We start from the raw sequence: 16,900 nt of genomic DNA, 5'->3' as shown, positions 1-16,900 counted from the left end.
CAAATATTTAACAAACAGTTTGGTACATTCATGCCTTGGGTATGATGCACAAGTTTATCCAACATATTTCATTAGTGTATCATCATAAACAGAAGACATAGATACTTACACACAAAATAAAAACTTCTGTCCTACAGTGTTAGTACTGTTCTTCTCTAATTCAATAAACTAAACTATTCTCTATGCTCTGCCCTTTCCCCATTGTCCTTTATCATCTTCCGCTTCAGGGAAATGAATCAATTCTTCCTTAGAATTTCTGCTCAAATCTATGAAAAAAGTATTTGCCACTCATTACCTACAACTCTAAGACACACAATTTAGTTTTCCAATTACATTAATGCAGAAACATTTGCAATATGCTTTCTTACCAATAAATTTTGCACCAGTTCTTTGACATTGGCAGCTGTTTCAGTTGACTGTTTACCACTTGAAGCTAACTTGATCAACGTAGACAGAAAATTTTTGCATTTCTTCACATTTTCCATTGTTTCCTGTAGAACATTTAAACATTTAATAGCAGAAAAGGTACAGTACTGTACAATTAAAAAGCCTTTCCTACAGAAAGTTAAGTTTACACACACAGGAGTCAGTCTTGGGAAGAAGAAACTTTAACTTCAGTATGAAGTAATTTTTTTAATATATTATTTTTATTTTCAAAATAAAAAGAAACTATTTGTTGGACAATCCAATCCTTTCTGAAAGCAATGATTTATGCAGGTACATGCCCAGTTGACAGCAATTACTTCACATTGTTAAATTTTCTATTCAAATAATAAAATAAGTAGTCAAAAATAACATCTACAAGTACAGTAGAATTAATGTAGGAAAATGCCCCAACATTCTCCACATAGATGTAATCAAAGCATAAGCTTGCAATCTGAAACAAAACATAAAGTACTAGAAACACCCAAAATAGTTCAGGGAGGTGGTACAAGACCCAAGGTGGTCTCAGGACCCAAACCAACAGAGGGGATAACTTCACACAACTTCACTTGCCCCATCACTGAACTGTTCTCACAACCTGTGGACTCACTTTCAAGGACTCTTCATCTCACGTTCTTGATATTAAATATTTATCTATCTATCTATTTATTTATTTACTTTTTGTATTTGCACAGTTTGTTGTCTTTCGCACATTGTTTGTCCATCTTGTTGTATGCTATTTTTCACTGATTCCATGGTGTTTCATTGTATTTACTGAGAATGCCTGCAAGAAAATGAATCTCAGGGTAGTATGTGGTGAGATATACACCTTGATAATAAACTAACTTTGAACTCTGAAAAACAATCTTCATCCTGAAATGAAATGGTTCTCTTTCCTCAAATGCTTTCAGATCAGCTGATCAATTCTAGCATTTTCTGTTTTTTATTTCAAGATTTAACAATTTTGTTTAAAAGTGTCTAAAACTTAGAGAAAGTAATACGAGGAGGAAGATGGGGGGGGGGGAGGAAATGTGAAGTTAAGAATTAGTTACTCTGTGTAGGAAAAAGTAGGCCAAGGAAAATGGAATTTCCAAATTTGAGGGTGTGATTGCCCATGAGCTCACATAGTTCAGTCAGTACTAGGTATGGGCATGGTGTTCATTTGGATTCAAAATTTTGAATGTTCTAAAGTTTTAAATCCAGCAATAATGAAAAAAACCCGTTATATTTCTAGCTAAGATGGTGTGTGGAGGTGGCAGTGTCCTACGTGCTTACTGCCCGGGTCCTTCCTGATCTGTAGAGGAGCCTGGAGAGTTATTACAGTACACTGTGCACATGGATCATTTTTAAGTAAGTATCATCCTGCACCAGCCATGTCCTTCTGCACTTCCGACTGATACAGGCTTGATCGTATGGACAGAATGAGGACAATGCCAAGTCATGAGGCTTAAAGTTATGATGACTAATATATCTACTGTTACAGCTGGTCCACAGTGCCTCAGTTAGAGCTGATGATCTGCCCTTTCCTATTCAGCACAATTATTGTGCAATTCAATCTGATGGATAATGACCATCAACACTTTCCTGAATGCATCTACTGCAGGAAGATTGGCAAGGACAAGGTCATGTCAATTTGTCTCTCAGGTTAGTTCAGTCACCACCTGCCAAAGGTCCAGTCTAGCAACTATGTTCTTCAGAACTTGTAGGTAGTGACATCAATGCTACAAACTAGTAGGAGCAGACCTTGAAGGATAGATATGAAGTGACCACAGGGTTGATGTAGGAGAGTGTGATTTTGATTCGCAAGATACAGTGAGTGGTTCTAGGGAAGATGGAACTTGAACAGCTGGACACGTTACACGTAGGCAGGACCTGGATTACTTTCGTTGCAGAGATGTTTGCTAGAGCTGGAACCATAATAGACACAACCAATTATTGGTTATGTGTTGGCGCGTGGCCAAGTGGCTAAAGCTTTGAGCTGGCGATCTGAAAGTCGTTAGTTCGAGCCTCAGCCGAGGCAGCGTGTGTGTCCTTGAGCAAGGCACTTAACCACACACTGCTCCTGCACGTTTATAGCCCAGTGGCAGCAGTTGGTGCAGTATGGACAAGACAAGACAATTAAAGACAATGTGGTAATAAACTAAATTAATTAGGAGTTTTATATCTAATTGTGTCTGATATCTAAAACAAAATCAATGAACACACAAATAGAGATAGATGGGGAATGATCTATTAGTGATACAGAAACATGGTTACAAGGACATCAAAAATGCAAACTCAATATTCAGGGTTATTTGAGGACAGGCAGGAAGGAAAGTGGAGAAGTTCTATAAAATGAGTGAAGTAAGTACAGTTTTGAAAGATGATCAAGGTTCAGAAAATGTCATATTCATTTGGTGGAAGTGAAAATAGCAAGATAAATAAACGAGGTTGGGTAGAAGACTACATATCAGGAAAAAATGGTGCATTAATTATGGATGACTTTAATCTTCATTAAATAAATCCGAAATGGTAACCATGAAAAAGAATTTATAAAGTGCCTTCAGGAAAGTTTGCCAGAGCCCATATTGAGTAAACCACGAAATAGTGGTTACTTGGATCTGGAAATGTGTAATGAAACAGGTTTAATAAATGATCATATTACCAAAGAATTTAGTCTTCAGCTTAAGAGTGAAAGGCTTGAATCTGAAACAATTACGTAAACTTAAATAAGGGGAATTACAGAGTAATTTGTAAGGAGTTGGCTAAAGTGGGCTGAGCATTTAGATCAACAGGCAGAACAACAGACAAGTAGTGACAAGCATTCACGTCTCCTGTGTTCATGCATCCTACCATGACAGGATTGGAAGACGTGACAGTCATGTAATAACCAAGAAAGACAAAGTTTCAGCAACCTTGGTCAGTAACGATGGAGAAAGTAGTACATTCTGAGACCAATGCTACTTTCAAAGGCCATTTAACATGGAAGAACAGTAATTCATTTGCTGAGGAAATGGGGACTGACGATGATGGTGGGACCCATGCTGTTTCTAATATATATGTATGTAGATGTATGAAGCGTAATGAGCAAGCTTACAGATGATATAAAGACAGGCAGAGCTGGAAAGACTGATGGATAGTGTGGAAGTCAAGTCAAATTGTCATTTAACTACATACATGTATATAACATATATAATGTATATAGAAACATTTCTCCAAACCAGGGTGTAAAGTACATAACACACGATAACTTATGAAGGTGAAGATAAAATCTACAGGTGAATCACACATAAATAACAAAGTACATTAATATTAAATAATGTAAACTACAGAGTAGATTAACTAGTGATACTTTGAATATGATGCAACTGGGAGTTCAGAAGCTTAATGGCCTGAGGGAAGAAACTATTTCTCATCCTGGCTGTTGTTTTTATGCATCATAATCTCCCACCTGATGGTAGAAAATCAAAGAGGATACTGGATGGATTGGTGGGATCCTTAATAATACTAAGGACCCTGCACATGCAGCCCTCCTGATAATGTCCCCGATAGATGGTAGGGAGACCCCCTCGATGCTCTCAGCTGTTCTCACATTCCTTTGTCAGGACTTCTGGTCCGATGCTTGACTGCTCCCATTCAAGGAGGAGATGTCAGGACGCTCTCAATGGTGCTCCAGTAAAATGCAGTTAAGATGGGAGGGCTGGGAGCCTTGCTTGCCTCAATCTTCTTAGGAAGTGGAGGCACTACTGTGCCTTCTTATTCAGGGATGTGATATTAAGGGACTAGGTGAGGTCATCTATGATGTGAACTCTCAGGATCTTGGTGCACTTAACCCTGTGCAGTCTAAGACTACCTTAGACTGCAGAGAGAGTATCAATATTTTGGTTATATGGGCTGAAAAATGGCAAGTACAGTTTAATCTAGGCAAATGTGAGGTAACCTACTTGGCTAAATTGTAGTACCTACTTAACTTTTTTCCTTTTTTGTAATTGAAAAAAAAAATCAATTTCCCTTTTTAAATGGCAACCAATCCAGAAATCATAAGAATCAAATTTCCAATAAATTAAAATTACAAATATAAGAAAGATATTTCTTAACTAAAGTAAAAATTTGATCCTAAAATTACTGTTATTTAACAGCAAAGACTTAAAGCTTTTGACCTCATTTTACCACCCTACTTCTTATATCTCCAGAATCACCAGGCTACGTTTTAAGTTGGAGCTAGGAAACAAATCATTGCATTGTAGGCAACTCTCATAAGCAACCTGTTTAATGTCCCACCATGGAGAATGGAGGAAATAAAGAGTACCTGGTTGCATCAGAAATAATTGTATATTTCAACCCAAGGGCAACACAATGCAAAGAAGTAAACTGCTACCAATAGCAAGTTATTCTTAAATCAAATGTGTGTGTGGCTTGTCAGCAACAGCAGAATGAGATTATGAAGGAAGACTTCTAATGCTAAAATGCCTGTGAATTTGTATGCATTCTTTATGCAGCCATTACAGATGTTAATGTTCAAAGTGTTGGGCTTGCATAACTCTATTACTTATTTAACTACCACCACTAAAATTCAACAACAACTTTTCTACAAAGTGGGCTGTGTTTATAATTGACTAACTAGTACATAATTGAAAGATAGAAACATAGAAAATAGGTGCAGGAGTAGGCCATTCGGCCCTTCGAGCCTGCACCACCATTCAGTATGATCATGGCTGATCATCCAACTCAGAACCCTGTACCTGCTTTCTCTCCATACCCCCTGATCCCTTTAGCCATAAGGGCCATATCTAACTCCCTCTTAAATATAGCCAATGAACTGGCCTCAACTGTTTCCTGTGGCAGAGAATTCCACAGATTCACCACTCTGTGTGTGAAGAAGTTTCTCCTCATCTCGGTCCTAAAAGGCTTCCCCTTTATCCCTAAAGTTGATACAAATTTGGAATTTATTATTTTTTTAGTCATGCAGTTTGAATCCTTGCCAGCAGATGGCTACATTTCTTCAACTCATCAGCCATAAATCAGTTTTCGGTTTCCAGTGCTGAAAGTACTTGGCTGACACACTGACCTACATCAATCATGAAAGAGTAGCCTTAACTACACAACTCTACAATTAAAGCATAAAATTTACAGATATGTAACATAATTCTCTTGTATACTTGGAAGTTATTATTCAATTTGTCTAAAACTAGTGATGAAAGGAATTGCGAGTAGACAGTAACAAAATATTTTAATATGATCAGTAAATAAAAATTCTATTATATCTTTCATAATAATCACATGGCCCACCTCTGCAGTATCTCTTAAATTACCAATTACACCTGAGAATGCAAGGGTTTTACAAACTTTCTTATCAACATGGGCATTTCTTTAAAAAATAGTCCAAACTTTGTTACTAATGTGTCACTCAGGAATTTGACAGAGTCCTACATTTTATATATTCAGTCAACTTTAGAAAGAAAACTGAGTACTTGCTATTACATAGAGCCTTTTATGATACAGGAATATTCTAAATATTTTAGCAGTTCAAGGGTATGTATCTGTGGCCCAGGCAAATACAAATATCAAGTTCCCATAAACAGTAATGCAATAATTATTCTGATACACTTTAGTGACTTAGTTGAGTATTTTACAATACATAGGAAAGTGGAATAATTATTCTCAGCTCTCCAAAATAATAACAAGGGATCTTGTATCCAGCAGGGGGAGCAAATGGGTTCTTAGCTTTTCATCCAAACAACAGCAGTAATATTTTTTGAAGGGAAACGAAAGTTGAAAAGCTAAAGTTGAAATGAAAGTTAACTTACTACAGGAACACAAGATAATGTATGGTAAAATATGGGCTACTTGAATCCCTAGCTTGAAGAGGATTCACAGCTGTCTTTAATGAGTTGTAAATAGGGGTAAAGGTAATTGATGTTCCCTTCTGTGAACTATTACTATCCTTATCTTTTTATAATTCATTCCTCTTCATCCCTGTAATCAGTCCAGTAAACCTAGCTGTACCTTTAATGACTTTAATGTCATTAAACTGGAAAGGATACAAAAGTAGATTTACAAAGATGTTACCAGGACTGAGGGTTTGAGTTGCAAGAGGAGGCTCGGAGTTTATCCCTGTTGTATAGGGGCCTGACGGGTGACCCTATAGAAGGTTATAAAATTATGAGGGGTAAGAATAAGGTGAATGGTCATCTTCCCCCCCCCCCCACTCTCCCCAAGGTAAAGGGATTCAAAACAAGAGGGCATAGGTTTAAGATGAGATTTAATATGAACCTGAGGGACAAATTTTCCACACAGAGGATAGTATGTATATGGAAGGACTTGCCAGAGGAAGTGGTAGAGGTTGGTACAATTACACCATTCAAAAAACATTTGGACTGGTACCTTGATAGGAAAGGTTTAGAGGGACATGAGCAATTTCCCCTCTTTTTTTTTTAAAACAGCTGCACAGACCAACCATTGCTTTCAGCAGGAAATTTTACATGACCTAAAAGATGAGCAGTATATTAAATGTTTCATTTTGTAGTATGCATATTATGAATATTTAGAATGAAAATTGAAAGATCACATACTTTTGATCTTATTTATTAATTGAAGGGTATCATGAAACAAGAACAACAAGGAAAATCTTTCACATTTCATATTACTTTTCTCATTTGTCTTTATTACAAATCCACTATCTATAAAAACTGTCCAGATTAATTTCACATCCAGATGAAAGATGGGTCTTAATCCTCATTAGATCATCCGAACATTCTATTTCTAGTCTATATCAGGATTTGTATTTGATTAAATTCATATGACTGAATCCATGTTCACAGCCAGCATGAAAAGCTTGACTAGATAGCGTTAGAGGTTTTTAAACAATGAGTTTACCAACTTCCATTCTGTGTTTACTGTCACAATTTGTAAGAGTGTTGTACTTGAAACACTGAATATAAAAATGTTTCAAAGTAAAGGTTGTGGTGTGTTTATTATTTAGAAAATTTATGGATGATGTTTATTAACACAATTAATTACAGGGTATTTCACAATTATATTAGCATAGACTTCAAAATTATGTTTGCATGATTTCAAAATTTTATTAAAATAATTTCAAAATGATATTATTACAAAGGCACAGGAGCACTTCAGTTACTGCATGTCCAAGCATCCATGCATCTTAGAGGGCAGAGTTAACACGGGCTAATGGAACCAGCTCAGTTATGTAACTTTGCCAGTGTGAATGAGTTGTGCCCAATAATGAGTTTTTCAAGCTGTATACAACATCTCTTTGACTCTCTAAGGCAAGAGCATCCTTTCTCAGATACCACAAAAGCCACACACATAAAACCTCTCGCTAGTATTTCATATGCCTGCTCTTTCAGAGACTGGTGTTCAAGGACACTGAAGATCTCATTGCATCTTCCTTTTGCCATTTCAACAGTCTGTTTTTGTCTCCAGAACCACACAATCTGGTATGCATTTGCAAAGTTGGGTGTGCTACATTTAATTATATCATCCAAATACCGTGGATTCTGGATAATTGGGACATAGTGGGAGCAGTACATTTTGCCTCTATTAAGCAGCTGTCCCAATTAGCCAAAGTTTCAAGGAAGTAGTTAAAAAGGTATATAAAATATAAACGAAATAACAAATTATGTATTTAAATTAAATACAGAACCAATTAGAACACTGCCAATACTATAAAACTGTGCATCAGTTCCTAATAGTTATTGTCAGGGGATTTCATGCAATGTATGCAGGGGTGTTCTTTTGATTGTAAAAAAACAAAATCAGTGCAGAGACCTAGAGCAGACAATGGACAGCCTTCATACAATGCTTTTGATGACTGCATCTTCCAAATCTTGATTTTTACTGTTGAAAATTCACATAGTGATTTTCACAATGATTGTCAATACCTTGAAATTCTTCGTAGTTCCTACCGTGAAGTAGTGAAATTGTTTCAATTTTACTCCCGGCCATTTCTGGCATCTCCAAGCCTGTATGCTTGAAACTGCAGTAATAAGCAAAACGGTTCTGAGTTGTCTTACCATTTATTTCTCGCCAACTATCAGTGACAAAAATCACTGCTTTTTGAACACATACACACACAACTGATGCTATTTAAAAGCTATTTGCTCTAAGCAAGTGCACACGGCCGATGCCAGTTAGAAACTTCAGCAGAAGTCTTCTGTTCCAATTAAGTAGCAATGTGTCCCAAATAAACAAAGGGAATCCTAGCTACTTTCTTAATCAGCTTTTGTTCTTTGTGAGTTGGCCCAAATAAGTGGCTGCTCCGCTTAATCAATGGCCCAATTAACTGCAATCCACATTACATCTTGTGAATATTAACATGGGTCCACAGGACACCCTACTAGTTATTTCCTGCCATCCAGAAATCAAGGCCATTTATTTCTGCTCTTTGTTTCCTGTCAGTCAACGAATTTTCAATTTAGAAGCATAGGAAACATAGAAAACTACAGCACAATACAGGCCCTTCAGCCCACAATGCAGTGCCGAACATGTACTTTACTTTAGAATTTACCTAGGGTTACCCACAGCCCTCTATTTTTCTGAGCTCCATGTACCTATCCAGGAATCTCTTAAAAGACAGACAGACATACTTTATTGATCCCGAGGGAAATTGGGTAAATTGACCGCAGCATATCAGCAATTTATGCCAGTATATTACTCCTAGCTTCTGTCGTGTAACCTTATCAAAAACCTTCTGAAAGTTCAAAAACGACACACACTGCTTTATCCAAAAATATATAGTGTCTATAGAAAGCATTCACACCTCTTGGAAGTTTTCATGTTTTACTGTCTTACAGCATTGAATCACAGTTTAATTAATTTGCCTTTTTTGACACTGATCAACAGAAAAAGACTCTTTCGTGTCAAAGTGAAAACAGATTTCTACAAAGTGATCAAAATTAATTGAAAATATAAAACACAAAATAATTGACTGCATTAGTATTCACCCCCTTTAATCTGACATACCAAATCATTACTGGTGCAACCAATTGGTTTAGAAGTCACATAATTAGTTAAATTGAGATCAACTGTGTGCAGTCAAGGTGTTTCAATTGATTGTAGTAAAAATACACCTGTACCTGGAAGGTCCAAATGCTGGTGAGTTGGTATGCTAGCAAAAACTACAGCGTGAAGACACTCCAAAGAATTCTGAATAGGTTATTCAAAAGCACAAGTCCAGAGATGGATAAAAGAAAATTTCCAAGTCATTGAATATCCCTTGGAGTGCAGTTAAGTCAATCATCAAGAAATGGATAGAATATGGCACAGCTGTAAATTTACCTAGAGCAGGCCGTCCTCAAAAATTGAGTGCCCATACAAGAAGGGGACTAGTGAGGGAGGTACCTATGACAACTCTGGAGGAGTTACAAGCTTCAGTAGCTGAAATGGGAGAGACTAAGCATACAAATGTTGCCCGGGTGCTTCACCAGTCACAGTTTATTTGTGAGAGTGGCAAAGAGAAAGCATTGCTAAAAAAAATTCATATGAAATCTCAGCTAGAGTTTGCCAGAAGGTATGTGAAAAACTCAGAAGTCAACTAGAAGAAGGTTCTATGGTCTGATGAAACCAAAACTGAGCTTTTTGGCCATCAGAGTAAATGCTATGTTTGGTGTAAGCCAAACACCACACATTATCAAAAACACACCATCTCCACCCTGAAGTATGGTGGTGGCTGCATCATGCTGTGGGGATGCTTCACTGTAGCAGACCTTGGAAGACTTGTGAAGGTAGAGAGTAAAATGAATGCAGCAAAATACAGGGAAATCCTGAGGAAAACCTGATGCAATCTGCAAGAGAACTGCAACTTGGGAGAAGATTTGTTTTCCAGCAAGACAATGACCCCAGGTATAAAGCCAAAGCTACACAGGAATGACTTAAAAACAGCAAAGTTAATGTCCTGGAGTGTCCAAATCAGAGTCCAGACTTCAATCCAGTTGAGAATTTGTGTCTGAAAAAGGGTTGTTCATTCACAATCCCCATGCAATCTGACAGAACTTTAGCAGTTTTGTAAGGAAGAATGGGGTAAAAAATTGAAGTGTCAAGATGTACAAAGCTAATAGACACCTATCCACTTAGACTCAAGACTGGACTTGCTGTCAAAGGTTCATCTACTAAATACTGACTTGAAGGGGGGTGGGGAGTAATTATGCAATCAATTATTTTGTGTTTAATAATTGTAATAAATTCAAACCAATTTGTAGAAATATGTTTTCTCTTTGACACAAAGATTCTATTCTGTTGATCATTGTTAAAAAGCCAAATTAAATCCAGTGTGATTCAATGTTGTAAATCATTAAAACATGAAAACTTCCAAGGGGGTGTGAATACTTTTTATAGGCACTATATAGATCATAGAAATACTGATAGTTAGTTCCTATAGATATGTTCAGAATGATTTGCATTTTATGAACCAATACTAGCTTTATCCAGTCACTTTATAGCTTTCCAAGTGTTCTATTATTGTATTTTCTATAATAGACACTCAGTGTTCACTTTATTAGGTGCACCTGTACACCTGCACATTAATCCAAATACCTAATCAGCCAATCATGTGATGGCAACTCAATGCATAAAGGGATGCAGACATGATCAAGAGGTTCAGTTGCTAGTCAGACCAAACATCAAAATGGGGAAGAAATATGATCAAATCGACCATGGAATGATTGCTGGTGCCAGATGGGGATTTTCAAACACAAGAGTCTCTAGAGGTTACAGAGAATGGTGTGAAAAACAAAAAACAGCCAGTGAGCAGCAGTTCTGTGGGCAAAAACACCTTGTTAATGAGAGAGGGTAGAGGAGAATGGCCAGACTGCTTCAAGCTGACAAGGTGGTGAATCATTCAAATAACCATGCATTACAACAGTGGTGTTCAGGAGAGCATCTCAAAATGCATAACCTGGAGAGCCACAAAGTGAATGGGCAGTAAGTCTGTTTCACCTTTCAATCATGGCTAATTTATTTTCCCACTCAACCCCATTCTTCTGCCTTCTCTCTGTAACCTTTAACACCCTTACTTTTCTTTTTATAATATTTTTATTCAGAAGAAAAAACAAGATTTACAGAGTGCAACACATAGATACATCAACATACATTGTGTACATTCATATATTGTAATAAAATTGATCAAAATGTTATAGCATATCACAAAGGTAAATACCACTCTGTAATCAAAAATTTAAAGATAGGTCATACATCATAAATTTTTTTTATATAACACCCTTACTAATCGAGAATGTATCAACTTTCACTTTAGTTATGCCCAGTGAGTTGGCTTCTACAGTAGTCTATGCCACTGAATTCCACCGACTCATCACCCTCTGGCTTAAGAAATCTCCTTCTCATCTCTGTTCTAAAGGGGTGTCCTTTTATTCTAAGGCTGAGTACAGGCTCAGAAAGGAGGAGGTAAATATGTTAATATGCTCATATGTTAACCCTTTCATTCCTAGGATAATTCTCATGAATGTTCTCAGGACCCACTCCAATGCAAACATTTACTATTTTTAGAGATGGGGTCCAAAACACTTATAGTACTCCAAGTGGAGCCTGACCAATGCCTTATTAAGCTTTAACATACATCCTTGACCACGAAAGCATCCACTATTTCTAAAGCCACTTTCTTTACTACTCTAGGATTTTTATTAATAATGACTTCCTATAATTCCTTCCTCTCTTTACACTTTTGTATCCCAATATATCTGGGAGGATCTTTGAAACCTACTTTGTGTCCTCTGGGATCTACATTGTAGAACTCTTCTCATGTATCTATTGAAAATTTTCACCATTGTCTTTTTATGTTCCCTGTGAGCTTGTTCTCAAACTCCACCTCCCTCCTCTTAATCTTTTAGTTTTTCTTTGTTGAAATCTAAAGTGCTCCCAAATGTTCAGGTCTGCTACTTTAACAATTTTATAAGCCTACTTTTTGGATCTGATGCTATGCTAATTTCCTTTGTAAGCAATGATGGAGTTCCCTTTACTCATTTTGCTAGGCATGAATAATTGAGTATTTATGTTAATTCACAATTTTACCAATTAAATGAAGCACATGACAAAACACATGCAGTAATATATACTGTTTTTGAATATTATCCATTGACTATCTATTATCAAACCATTCCTGGCTGCACAATCTTCAAGAATTGTTACTTTTAAATCTTACAGTAAGCTATTACTTCTTCAAAGCTATCAAAGGCTACAATGGATATGTTTGTTTCATTCCATTGCTGCAGAGAGATGAAGTTTAACTGGATTGAAAATACTTTTGGAAGTGTAGTATTAAACAGAAAATTTCTTAATTTGTTATCTGTTATCTTTTTCTTTATATGAACTATTGAGTATTATGCTTAATTTAGCTTTCAACTGAAATTTTATAAAAATTTAATTTCTTAAACATTTAAAAAGTTCTAGCCTCACAAAAAGTTTTGAGCACCATATTGTTACTAAGCTGCTACTACATGGGTTACACATAATTGATTCTTACCGCTGACGCAGTGGGTTGCAGTATCTGTGACGTTGGAGCACCTGTGGCTGCTGTCAATGTCTGCACAGTTCTCTGTGGTGTTCCTGGTTGAACTGTTGTTGCTGTCCCTATAGAGGCTGCAGATGTTGCTCCACTTATTACAATCTGAGACTGTAAGAAAATTTAAATTAATCACTTTTTTTGTAATTCAGTGATACGTGGCATCTGATTTGCAGGTAACAAGGCCTCACCAATGGGAAGATGATTCATTACTAAAACATCTGGATGACGGATGGATAATGCTGGAAAACTCTTTCTTAAAAGCTACCACAAATTCTTCCTGTCGAACCCAAAAGGGAGAAAGCCCTGACTAAGAACATATAATAGCCTGTATTCTCTTAGAACTGTGCTGTAGTGGCAACCTACGTTATGTATGCATTGCTGAAACAGGGCTCAAAACCACAATCTTAAAGCTCAGCAGTATGACTGATCAGAGGAAGAGATAATACATGGAAAATGAAAGTATATTATTTGATTAAATTGTATTAAAATTTACATGGGGTAATTTAATAAATTGATTCCAATTCTTAAAAATTAGTATTTTCATTTAAGTAAAATATACTGTCAAGTTCTGGGACAGTAAATTGAAAACAGGAAGTAGGTTATTCAGCACCTCCAGCTTACTTCATCATTCACCAAGACCATGTGGATCTGGATCTTAATCCATCCACCCACATGGTATCCTTGCATAACCTGAGGGAAAAATGAGATGAAGTGATGGCTTTCCTATTTGCAAACCAGTGTCAAACTACAAGCTGGTCCTGGATGATGGAATTGAAACTATAGATGATTGCCCAAACATAGTGTGCAATGCAATTTCAGAGCAAAAAATGTAGTTTTAATTTGGTTCTTGTTTTACCACTTTGTTTCTTCTTTCCCACAGCCAGTGGTAGGCTATTGCTGTCTGTTTCTTTCCCCCTCAAGTGAAATTGAATTTATTGTTCAAATTGATTAATCTGATTCAGAACAATACCTGTACAGCTGGAGGTCGCTGAAGTGCTGTCGTCACTTGTACTGCAGTCTGTGTTTGAGAAACCGGTTTGATGATTGTAGGTGTTACTTGCCGTGCAATTATTTGTGTTCCTGGTGCCTAGAAATAATGAAAAGCAAGAGGAAACAAAAAGAGGCCAGTCATTTATTGAGATTCTGATTGTTATAAAAACTGGAATGATTTTAAATGTAATACTTTAATAATCAGCATTGAAATACTCAGATTAGTAAACAAACATCCATTGTTTAAAGAAAAAGTTCTTCAGACTAATGCACATACAATCATTTGGAACTATTTAATGTCAGCTTTCAGCACCTCGGAGAGTGAACAAATCTGAAAAAAATAGGTGGTAGGTCACCTCTCCTGAAGGACATTAATGAGTTGGTTGGTTAGGTTATCATAACCACTGATGGCTATATTTTCATTGGATGCTATCCTAAAATAATATTAGAATATAAAACAGTACAGCACAGGAACAGGCCCTTCAGCCCACAATGTTGTGTCAAACCAATTAAATTAGTAATCAAATGGCCAACTAAACTAATCTGTCTGCTGACACAATGTCCATATCTTTCCATTTTTCTCACATTCATGTGCCTATCTAAATGTCTCTTTAAAAAGTCTCTAATGCTTCTGCCTCTAACATCACCCCAGGCAGCACATTCTAGAAACTCACCACTCTGCATAAAGAACTTGCCCCTCACAGCTCACATTCTCACCTTAAATACCTCTGGAATGAGAAATTCAACTCCTAGTAAAATACTGACTGTCTATCTATGCCTCTCAATCTTATAAACTTCTATCAGATCTCCACTGTTCCAAAGAAAACAAACCAAGTCTGTCCAACCTCTCATTATAGCACATGCAATCTAATCCAGGTAACATGCTGGATTAGGTAATCACCTTCAGCACCCTCTCCAAAGCCTCAATATCCTTCAATAATGGGCAGACCAGAACCGTATGAAATACTCCAAATGCGGCCAAAATAGGGTTTTACAAAACTGCAAGATAATTTCCTGATCTTTGAATTTAGTGCTTCGACTAATAAAGGCAAGCATTCCATATGCTGCCTTAACCACCCTATCAACCTGTGTAGCGAGTTTCAGGGAGCTATTGGAGGGTACTTTATGTCTAAGTGGTAGAATTTGAATTCATGACATCTGAGCTGCTAATTGAGATTTACAACCTTACATTGGATTCATCTATGGACATCTTATTAATATTAAATGATTAAAAAGTTGGGTTAGAGAAATTTGCAATAAACTGAAATGGTCCTATTGGCTATTTGGCTTAATTTGATCTGAACCATAAGGAATGTGGAAAAATTAGCATTTAAAGTTGACAAACAAAGTTAGATGCACAAAATGAATGGATATATTTGTAGCAGGACTAAAGTTCAGGTGTATTAACAAGCACAATTGAAATTGTACTATCAAGAGAGAACTATTTCCTGTAGAATGATCTTTACTACCCCACCCCCCACCCCCACCGATGCCAGTAACAATTTCTATAAGATGTCAATCTGACCTTGGATAGGTAAACCCTATTCACATAGTGAACAATGATACAAATCAGGAAAATAACACAAGTAGCATGTTTCTGAATGACAGTTTCTTCAACAATAAATGACCTAGTATTGCTCCTTTTTCTCCTGGTCCCTATAAAGTTTTTCATATTTTTTTCTGCGATGATGGGAATATTTAAAGAAAAGAGCACTTGCCAAAAATGAAACTTCACCAAACATTATTTTGCCAAGTTGTATAGTCTAAAAAATAAACTTCTAGTAATATCTCAATATTCAATTACTAATGTTTTTAAAAGAATAATTTTTCTGAACCTATGAAATATGAATGATAAATATAAAGTACAAAACTGAACAAGTACTCAGTGGTGAGGCTCTTAACACATTCGGCTCTAAAGTCAGAACTCAATACAGCTTCTACATTTTGGTTCAGATCTACCTGGTCAGCTGTATCAGCTTAAAAAAAAAACCTTCAACTGATCCAAATGTTGAAGTGTGGTAACTGTATGGAAATATAGACTTGAAGATAAGACTTTTATCAATTATGTCTGTTATGCTTAATGAGTCCATTCATGATAACATCTTTTCAAATAATTCCATCAGAGAGATCATTTGCCTTTTGTACCTTTTTATATTTAAGAATATTTATAGTAATATAATAGTGGGCTATAAAAATAACCATGAACACTTACACATTACTGACCATGAACTTTAATATATCCTTGTGAAGGGTTTCTTTAAGAGGTCTAGCTGAAACACAACTTATCACACTACCAAGATTAAAGACTAAATAAAATCACATAGTTTAGGTTTGTATGAGTAAATTGAAATGGTTAAAAAAGCTATAGCCCTGAAAAAGACCAAGTTTGGATTACATCATATTAGAATTAGCCTCAAGTGAAACTTATTACACAGAATACCAGTAGTAATGCTTGAATCTAACTATAGTAGATATAGCTACAATTGGATTAATATATAGAACTATCCAGTACACTTAGATTGTGCTAAAGTTGTTCCAGATGATTGCAAGGTTGCTTTTCAAGTTATTAAAAACTTTTTTTTCATAATGATAGAGTTTTCTCTAGCATGTAAAATTGGTAAGAATTCACTTCTAGTAACCTAGACATTTTAAAGTCCTGATGAAGAATCTCAGCCTAAGAGTCAACTGTTAATTCCTTTCCATAGATGTTGCCCAACCTGCTGAGTTCCTCCAGCATTTTGTGTGTGTTACTCTGGATTTTCAGCATCTGCAGAATCTCCTGTGTTTATTATTCTAAACTAGTTATTACATAGGAAAGCTCAGAGAACAACAGAAATGATTAACCCAGCCTATGTGTTTAAAATATGACTAATCTCTTTACAAAATAACTTTCCAGTAAATTAATCATTTTTACTCAGTTCCATTATAGTGCTAAACCCTCAGAGTTGGCATCCTACAAATTGCAGTCTTTCT

General features: G+C 36.2%; 1 protein-coding gene across 1 annotated transcript in view; it reads right to left on the bottom strand.

Annotated features, from left to right (window-relative positions):
- LOC140736150 (transcription initiation factor TFIID subunit 4-like) overlaps nucleotides 1–16,900 on the bottom strand; it is a 114,289-nt gene that overhangs the window by 30,172 nt on the left and 67,217 nt on the right. Inside the window, exons 3-5 of the mRNA XM_073061978.1 lie at nucleotides 13,908–14,024; nucleotides 12,896–13,045; nucleotides 369–491 (exon numbers count right to left, since the gene is read on the bottom strand). Of these exons, the coding sequence (XP_072918079.1) occupies nucleotides 369–491; nucleotides 12,896–13,045; nucleotides 13,908–14,024 (390 nt within the window). The remainder of the gene's footprint in view (nucleotides 1–368; nucleotides 492–12,895; nucleotides 13,046–13,907; nucleotides 14,025–16,900) is intronic.

Source organism: Hemitrygon akajei, chromosome 11 (assembly GCF_048418815.1).
Source record: "Hemitrygon akajei chromosome 11, sHemAka1.3, whole genome shotgun sequence".
NCBI lineage: Eukaryota > Metazoa > Chordata > Chondrichthyes > Myliobatiformes > Dasyatidae > Hemitrygon > Hemitrygon akajei.
Note: the sequence above shows the minus strand (reverse complement) of the source record. Positions and strands in the feature narration are given on the sequence as shown.